General features: G+C 37.7%; 1 protein-coding gene across 1 annotated transcript in view; it reads left to right on the forward strand.

The window, feature by feature from the left end:
* Window positions 1–8,053, forward strand: part of ix (intersex) — a 93,353-nt gene extending 85,300 nt beyond the window's left edge. Inside the window, exon 4 of the mRNA XM_067143691.2 lies at window positions 7,782–8,053. Within this exon, the coding sequence (XP_066999792.2) occupies window positions 7,782–7,997 (216 nt within the window). The 3' untranslated portion in view covers window positions 7,998–8,053. The remainder of the gene's footprint in view (window positions 1–7,781) is intronic.
* The last annotated feature ends 1,433 nt before the right edge of the window (window positions 8,054–9,486 follow it).

A 9,486-nucleotide genomic window follows, 5' to 3' on the forward strand; every position in this document is an offset into this window, starting at 1 on the left:
TTGATTATCCTTTCTATAAAATGATTGCTGAAGCCGTTGAATTTTGCGATTCCGCGGATTGTGTTGAGTTCGTTTTTTAGATCTTTATTGGACATAGGTATGCTGAAGGCTCGGTGAACTAGGCTGTTGTATGTGGCTCGTTTGTGGGACTGGGGGGTGCACTGAATCTTGGCCAGATATGTCGACGATGTCTTTGTAATCATGAATGAGAAATCAATTAACGCACCCACCACCCTCTTAAGACTCAACAATATTGATCCTCATATCAAATTCACACTAGAATCCGAATCAAATCAAAAAATCAACTTTCTAGATTTAACCATCACTAGAAACTCAGATTCTTTCAGTTATAAAATTTTCAGAAAACCCACTCAAACAGCCTCCACCATTCGCCAAGATTCAGTGCACCCCCAGTCCCACAAACGAGCCACATTCAGCATACCTATGTCCAATAAAGATCTAAAAAACGAACTCAACACAATCCGCGGAATCGCAAAATTCAACGGCTTCAGCAATCATTTTATAGAAAGGATAATCAATAAACACAAACATCGCCCAAAAACTACCCTCAAAAAAGAAACAACCAATCCTCTAACATTTTCCACCTTCACGTTCAACAATGATATCTACAAGTTAACCAACATCTTTAAGAAACAAGGCGTTAAAATAGCCTTCAAAACCAACAATAAGAACATGAACGTTTTATACAATACTTCACACATCAACAAGACCAGCAGTTTTTTAAAATCAGGAGTTTATAGGATCAAATGTACCACCTGTAAAAAAACCTACATCGGGCAAACCGGGAGAAACTTCATTATCAGATACCACGAGCACACTAACGCAATAAAATACAACAAGTTTTCAGCCATCGGCCAACACATGCAAGATTATAACCATAATTTCACCAATATTGAACAAGACATGGACATCCTCGTATTAGCAAACAAGGGCCCTTTACTGAACATAATGGAAAATTACTACATACACCTAGACCAATACTTTAATGCCAGTCACAATCTCAATGAAATCTCAGAGAAACCCAACATACTCTTCGATCTATTTATCACTTTCCTCAGAAACAATAATGCAGCCAACCTAAACTCAATCCTAAATTTAATCAAAGGTACTTTTCCAAGACAATTACACTTTCTCCCGCACCCTTCAGCCCCACCTTAAGCCCTCTTCCTAAGCCATATTTCATTTCAATACAAGAACTTACTGATTTCCATGATTATAATTTTTACAACACCCCATTTATACTTTATTCTTTGTTAAAAACCTCTTAGTATGTATATTCCTTGTATTATTAACTATTACCATAACATCTCATTTCACTTGTTATTCTTTAAAATAATATTGTCTTAGGATTTCGCCACAAATGATCTTTGCTCCAATACGGCTGATGATGACCCCTAGATGGGTCGAAACTAGTACCGTATAATTTTGTAATTTTGTGAATATATTGTATTGAAAAGGTGGAAACATTTACGTTATTATTATTATTACTTATATATTATTCTCAGTTCAATACGGACCAAAAACATGAAATTCATAACCATCAATGACAGTTATGAAGCTAAGGACCAACAAATCTGACAAGGAACCAGGCCTTTACTTCAGAATCCATAAAACTATTGTTGGGAGAATATTTAATGTTTGGATTAATTTCATGTACTCCAATTTAAAGAGTTGCTTTTAGACAGAAATACCCCTCGACTAGACTTATAACTGGTGCAACTGAGATTATACATAGCAAAACTTGTTCCAAGGGCATACGTTCCACTTTCATAAGGCTAACTGGCCTCAGCCGTTTGATAGAGGGATGCTGAAAAGTTTATATATTTTGGCTGCATGTTTCTGAACACTGAATAATACCAGTCTTGGGGAAGTGCTCTAATGCGTAGCTTACAGCAGTAATATGCTTACAACATGCCTTGGGGCCTGCTCCAGCAAAACGTTCACATTCCCCTCCTATAATGTCAACAGGTAATCCTAAAATAAGCTTCACATTATAGGTCTTATGTTTTGTGTACTCGGATTTCACAGCACTGCATTTTAGAATTTCATCCGATTGAAATTAACCTTTTATAAACAAAACACTTTTCACTGAAAAGTCTGTATCTAGCATAACATAATGATTTGTAGTTGGAAACAGGTGCTCCATCTATTTACGATTTTCTAAATACGAAGTAATCCATCAGATGAAAATTTGTGAAAGTGATCTTCACCTTATGGCTGATGGTCAAATATTCAAAGGAACCGGCACTGGGAAACTCAAGAATATTCACATGCCTTTGGTGGTAGACAAAGGCTGTGTCTGCGGTTTCATGTAAGCCATCAACCTAAAAAGAATACATGAATCGAAGTCTATAAGCAAGGGGAGCAAGTGCGTGTTTAAATATATATTTATGATTTAAGTCTTGTGGAGGTAAATTTATATATTTATCAATGTACAATACTCAAGTAATTGTAATCTTCAGGAAAAGGCATGCTGAATCCTATTCATTATTTGGATAATAAAGTGTGTTATAATTTTCTAATTACCGCTGTACTAATTCTTCCTTCCTCCCGCTAGTTTTAGCGTTTCTGGTCCGTAGCTCATTTTTCATCTGTTTAAGGCTTAAACGCTGAAAATCGTCCGTAATATTCTAGGAGATATACCTATACAATTAAATGTAGCAAAGGCTTTTCAGTCTGTCAAACACATAGCAAATACAATGTAAATTAAAACACTAAAAGCATATCTGTAAAACACACACTAACATACAAAGAATGACATGTTTCGTTCTACAAGAACATCCTCAGATTCTATCAAATCACTTAAAATAAGCTTATATATGTACAGTATTGTTTACGTAGCGTAAACTTGTCAATGATAGAGAGATGAGTGATAACATGAAACAGTAATGACAAAAAATAAATTATATACAATTATAATATAGTGAAAAACTTACGTATTTATCTAGACTGCCGATGTTAAGTCTGTTGTCACCAAACACTATTTCAGGACTATACAATTAATTAATATAGTCTTGGTCTAAAATTAGAGAAGATACAATCGGCTTTAGCTCAGAAAACTCGGTCACATTCTATACATTACTCGCTGGTGATTGGGAGAAACATAAGACGATCGCCTTGCGCTTACCCAGTAGTACACGAGCGCTATCTGGCGCGAACTTTCTCTGTCTACATCCCTATTAAAGCTGTTACACTTTTTCACGTCATACCACAATGTTTGCATCAGTTGCTCTATCCAATTGAGCTATGGTGTTATCCTGGAGTGCGTGCAGTTCGCCCGTTGAGGGCCAAGTCAATGAACACTGGTTGTAGGTTTGGGTCCCACTTAACAACTTACCAATATGTACTGAAAACATTGAAATTTATGTAGAGTACAATGTAGTCGTGAAAATTTACTAGCACTTTTCTAAATAGGTACCTCTGAAACAGTTGAAATATACTGAAAGCTGTTGTGGTATGGCCACTAGCTAAAAATCGAAGAATCGGCCGCATTAGAGACTGGCTTGTAGAGACGACTGAGATCCGATTTCTAGATCGACACATGTGCAGGAAATTGTTGCTAGGAGGTATAGAACCATTGATAACATACAGTATCTCACTGTTTATAAACATAACCATAATAGCTATTTGTATTTGTTCATGTACTGACTTGTTTAAAGCTATTAAAAAACTATTAAAAATAGTATTTGTTTGGTCCACCTTGTCAATACACTTTTATCATTGAAAATCATTTATTTAGACATGTTTCAGCAACATAGTACATTCCTTTCATCAGTGAGGTCCAATCAAAGAATAAAAACAATATAACACTTCCTTTTGTTTAGCCCAAAATATAAAGAAGTGTTGTATCATAATTCACCATATCAATGTACAAACAAAATTAGTGATATATTAGGAAAAATACCATTACAAAAAATTTTAATATTTAGATGATGTTGAATGAGAATACATTACATTATCTTTATTGCAAACCATAGTACATACACCATCAGTATATGGCAATGAAGAAAGACATTGACCCACTACTTAACTCCACTAAGTCTATAACTAATTACTGTATCTACTATGTAGCATCTCACTCATGAGCGGATAGCCAGCTCCACATGCAAGACACCACCACTACAACCAACTAAACTAACAATTTAACTACATTAAATCTATGCTAATCTATTCTAAAACTGACTGATTGCGGCATCCCCCCTGCTGAGGAACAATAGCTGCCACAACCAGCCCTGCATTGTGAGGCCGGAAAACCACATCCTCAGATACCCCTAACGCTGTCTGTCCTGATGTAACAGGCCGCATGTGAGCGGAAAGCAGTTCTACACGTGGCCTGTCACAATTCTCTTCTCCAGCCAAGACGGAAAGCATACTCGGCTCATTTCACTGTCACCGTCCACCCGTGCAGACGTACTTAGTCATCACTTCCTTGGTATAGGTCTGGCCTATCCTCCCTCTAACAACTTATGTCATACATTCCACCATCTTGCATGAAGCATCTCGCCCTGGGCGGGTAGCCAGTCTCATGAGCAAGATACTGACTCTACATCTAACTTAACTGCTCAGCCAGACTCCTGCTTTTTTTCTACACACAGCCCATCCTTCAAATCACTATATTCTACATAGAGTTCCACTGCACACATACAAACAGTTCATCATTCAAATCTCTACTCTGTTCACTTTTTCTTTTCATAGTTCTTCCCACACTGCCTTTCTCTTCAATTTTAATCTATTACCTTTATCATATTACTACTTATTCAGTCCGGCTCCATGGCTAAATGGTTAGCGTGCTGGGCCTTTGGTCACAGGGGTAAAGGGTTCAATTCCTGGCAGGGTCGGGAATTTTAACCATAATTGAATTCCATTGGCCCGAGGGCTGGGTGTATGTGTCGTCTTCATCGTCATTTCATCCTCATCACGACGCGCAAGTCGCTCGCGGGAGTCAAATCAAAAGACTTGCACCTGGCGAGCCAAAGTCCTCGGACACATCCCGGCACTAAAAGCCATTTCATTTACTACTTATTCACTATATTCTACATAAACTTACACTGCACACATACAAACAGTTCATCATTCAAATCTCTTCTCTGTTCACTCTTTCTTTTCATAGTTCTTCCCTCTCTTCATTTTTACACTATTGCCAAAACTTTTGTTCTTACATTCTACATCAGTTCTACAATTTTACCTACTTCTATCAACTTTCAACTCCCTTATCTCCTGTTTTTATTCCCTCAATTTCTTTATAAATCTTCCTCTAACCACGTTTAAAAATGTTGAAATATTTGTTCCTCTCTCCCACTCTCTACACAACCATGATGTCATCTTATAAACTTTATCTAACTTCTCCACTTCCTTCTTATTAAGCAATTTCCTTTTCACCTCATCCAAAGCTTTGCAGTGGTTGAATGTATATAAATCCGACGACCGCTCTTTACACAATACACACATATCCTTATTTTCCCTTCCTCCCACCCCTTATTTCTCGATACACTTAACACCCGCCAGTAGAAGCCTCTCTTTGCTCTTCTCCCCTCAAAATCTGTCTTTGGGTTAGTTACTTCAGTCATTTTATTTAACACTGATAGAGAGTCTCTATTCCTACATTCCATTGTTAAACTCTGCCTCTCTAAGTCTAATATTGTCACCTTTATCTTTTTCCATATCCATTCTTTCCTCTCCCCCCCACGTAACACTCCCATACTCCCCCAAAACCTAGTTTTTGCAACCTTTTCGTATTCACCCAATATCCTTCATTCTCCACACTTTTTCTGAAATCTATATGCTTCCTGTAATAATTCCCCTTCCTTCCCTTCCTCCAATCTTATCCACTACTTTATCACCCTCTTTACCATTTCAACCTCCATAGACTCTTTGCAAACTAATCTAGCCCCCACATTTGCTGTGCAGTTTGGTAGGCCCATCATGATCTTGCTGAATTTCGCCACTACTTGGTTTAATTCTACCCTACCCTCTTCCAATCCCCATACTTCCACCCCAAATAAAATTTCACTCTTAACCATTGATTGAAACACCAGTTTCTGGATTTTGTATTTTATATCTGGGAATTTATTTTCTAATACCCTTACTGCTGCAAGCGCTCCTCTTTCCTTTAATTTGGCCCTCCTACACTGTTCTTTCCAGACCCCTTATTACTTAATTATTACTTGTAAATATTCAATTTTTTCTACTGGTATAATTTCCTCATAATCTACCTTCCAGACTTTCTTTTCCTTCCTATCTCTCCTTTTCCTACATACCAGTATCTGTGTCTTTCTCTTGTTTACTCTAAGAGACCATCTTCTGATGTAATCTGCTACCTCATCTAACCCTCTTTGCACACCCCTTGCCGTCAATCCTAGAATAAAATCATCTGCTATTAGGAAACCCGGCATTTCCCTCTTCCCTATCCATGGACATTGCCATCTCTCTCCTGCACGGCTCTCTAATATATTATTTATAAATAATATAAATAATATCGGGGATAGCTTACAACCTTGTTTCACACCTATCTTCGACTCAGTACAATTACTCAACCCTCCTCCCTGTAATTTGATCATCACAAATACCTCCTCATACATTATTTCAACTGCCCCTCTCATTTTCTTCAACAACCCGAATGGGAATACATAAATAAATTTAACATCTTCAAGTTTTATCTTTTTCTTTTTTTCTACCCTTCCTTAAATGATTAAATGCTATTTTATACAGCGTGTTCTCATCTGTACTTCATTGACTCAGACTTGATTCAAAGTGATTTGTTTGAGCAAGATAAATTTCTAACTTCTCAATGGAATGCAAAATACAGGCTCAAACTGGCTCATGGGGTTATTCAGCAATCTCAGTGGTAACCAGCAAGCAGCTTGCTCCCCAAAAGACAACTTACTCTTTGAAGTTCAAGGCCTTTTCTCGTTATCACGCAACTTTCCCTGACCTGCCTCCTGTGGCAAGGGCTCTTATTTGCGTTGGAAATCACATTCCTTTCACAAGGGAGACAAAGAACATTTTCAGGGCTAGGAAAAATGTTATTGCACTAAACAGTAATACCAAAAATTGATCATGTGATAAGTAAGGTTATACCATGAGAATGTGGACATGCTAAGCGAGAAAACATGTTCCATATGTTTGAGTAAAATGGACAGTCTTGTGACTGGTGCTGTGCTTCGTTCAGTGTAGTTAGTTCGCTTTGTGACTATAAATGATATGTAAATGGTTAAAAAGATAAAGGATGAAAATGACGTTATGGTGAGTGCTTTTGTGTTGAAATTGATATTGTCGTGGCGCATTAAAGTTAGTATAGTTCGTGAGTGTTGTAAATGGTACCAGGTCAGATGAAAAGATGAATCACATTCAGGAGAATAGGGGTATCGAGTAAGCCACGTACTTGTAATGTTTAAAATTGTATTCCATGATTCAGTCTTCTGTGCTATCAAGTAAGCCTCCAACGCATCCTATCCATTTTCAAGAATGGCTCTAATTAAAAGTGCATTTCTCCCTTGATTCACCTTCTACTTCTCTTGGCCAGTAGGATTTGACTACCCTCCATACAACTTACTAATTTTGTTGGATATTCCAGATGGATTTCTTCTCTTTCTAAAGAGATTATTTGACCGTGGGTGTAATGTTGAGAACATGGTGACAGTCTTGTTTATAGTTTCGTGAACTGTGTCCAGTTGGTTGTATAATGTTGTATGTGAAAGAAATGATGTCTCAGATACGAGTCATTTATGTTTCAGTTATATACTGTGTTTGTGTTCTTTCAGAAAACGTCAATTGAGTGTCTTACCCAAGGTTCAAGCAGTCAGCGATATCTGCCCTTGGTGGTTGCTCCCACTCGCACTGAGCCGCTGCCTGCACAAGATGGAGGCACGCTCACTTACCCTCAGTACTTGGCGACAGTTCGGTCCCAGCTGGCGTACACCAAAGAGATCCAGGATACTCTTTTCACTGCTGCTCACAACTTGGTGCCAGGGGAGTGAAGTGACAACCTTTTGTACCTTTTTCTTAGAAATAAAACTAATTCACAATGGTTAAATTACTAAATGAAGTGAACAATGTGAGGCCACATCGTCAGTCTTGATCTCAAAATTCTGGGAAAGGGCCCAAAAGTCTAGGAATGTGGCCAAACATGAAGGAGACCTTCCTCATGTAGTGTACAATCCTCGCCTGTGACACTGCTCAGCTCAGTACAAGCCATCCTTTCAGTTTTGACTCGGTTCAGTCTGCCGAAACTGAGTGACGTTTCGTTGTTGAAAGAACTTGATATATCTTTATGGAGATATTGTAATTAAGTTGTTTCGTTTACCTTAAGTTTTCTTTTTCAGATTGTTTATGAATTCAATTATTGAAATTTAGTTTTGGCAGAACCTGACTTGGACTAGAAATCTGGAGTTGGATAGGCATGCAAATAAAATAAAACACTTAAAAAAAAGAAAAAAAAAAGGAGTGCAGTGAAGAGTAGAATTGATAAACACGTTATTAAAATAGTAATTTGGATTGGTTTCAAAACTAAAACGCATCTCGGAAAGAAAAACAAATACCGGACTGACAAATCTTCTCAAACGCATGTAACATATGATGACCGAAAGGCTGATGATCTTTTACAATGTTATGCGAAGAAATCTCAAATCAAAAAAATCAAACACACGATTGGAACATATGTGAAGAACTGGTGGATTTGATGGAGAGGAGGAAACTTTGCAACCTTGGCATAAGTGAGGCAAAATGGAAAGGCACAGGAGTAAAACAACTGAGGAAAGGATTTAAACTTCACTGGATGGGTAACAAAACCAAAGCTAGGAGTGCTGTCGGATTTGTAATGAGAGAAGATATAGATGCTGCAAGTCAAGTGATATATGTGAATGACAGAATCATCAAACTGGACGTCTCTTTCAATAAGGAGGTGTCAACAGTCATACAGGTATATGCCCCTCAGTCCAGATGTGATGAAGAAGAAATGGACCGATTTTGATCTGACCTGGAGGAAGCTACTGAAGGAGTGGAAAATGTATTAGTGATGGGTGATCTGAAGGCACAAGTGGGAACAGACAGACTTGGGTATGAAAATGTGTTGGGCCTGCATGGTTTTGGTACCAGGAACCAGGAAGGTGAACAACTTCTAGATTTTTGTGTGGGAAATGGCTTAAAAATAAATAACACCTGGTTTCAAAAACAATTATCTCACAAAATAACAAGGTATAGTTGGGATGGACGATCCAAATCCTTAATAGATTACATAATGAAATGAAAACCTACAACCTGTTTTTCAGTCTTTGACTGGGTCAGGGATGGGATCGCCACTCCCAAAGTGAGATGTACAATATTATAGGTTAGGATCCACCTTTCAATACTCCGTAATAAGATGGTAAAAAGTAGTTACAACCTGTTTAATGGGACCGGTTTCAACACATTTTAAGTGTCATCATCAGCCAATTTGCGAAGATCTTAAAACAACTAGCACATTGAATA

This window comes from Anabrus simplex, chromosome 3 (genome assembly GCF_040414725.1).
Source record: "Anabrus simplex isolate iqAnaSimp1 chromosome 3, ASM4041472v1, whole genome shotgun sequence".
Lineage (NCBI taxonomy): Eukaryota > Metazoa > Arthropoda > Insecta > Orthoptera > Tettigoniidae > Anabrus > Anabrus simplex.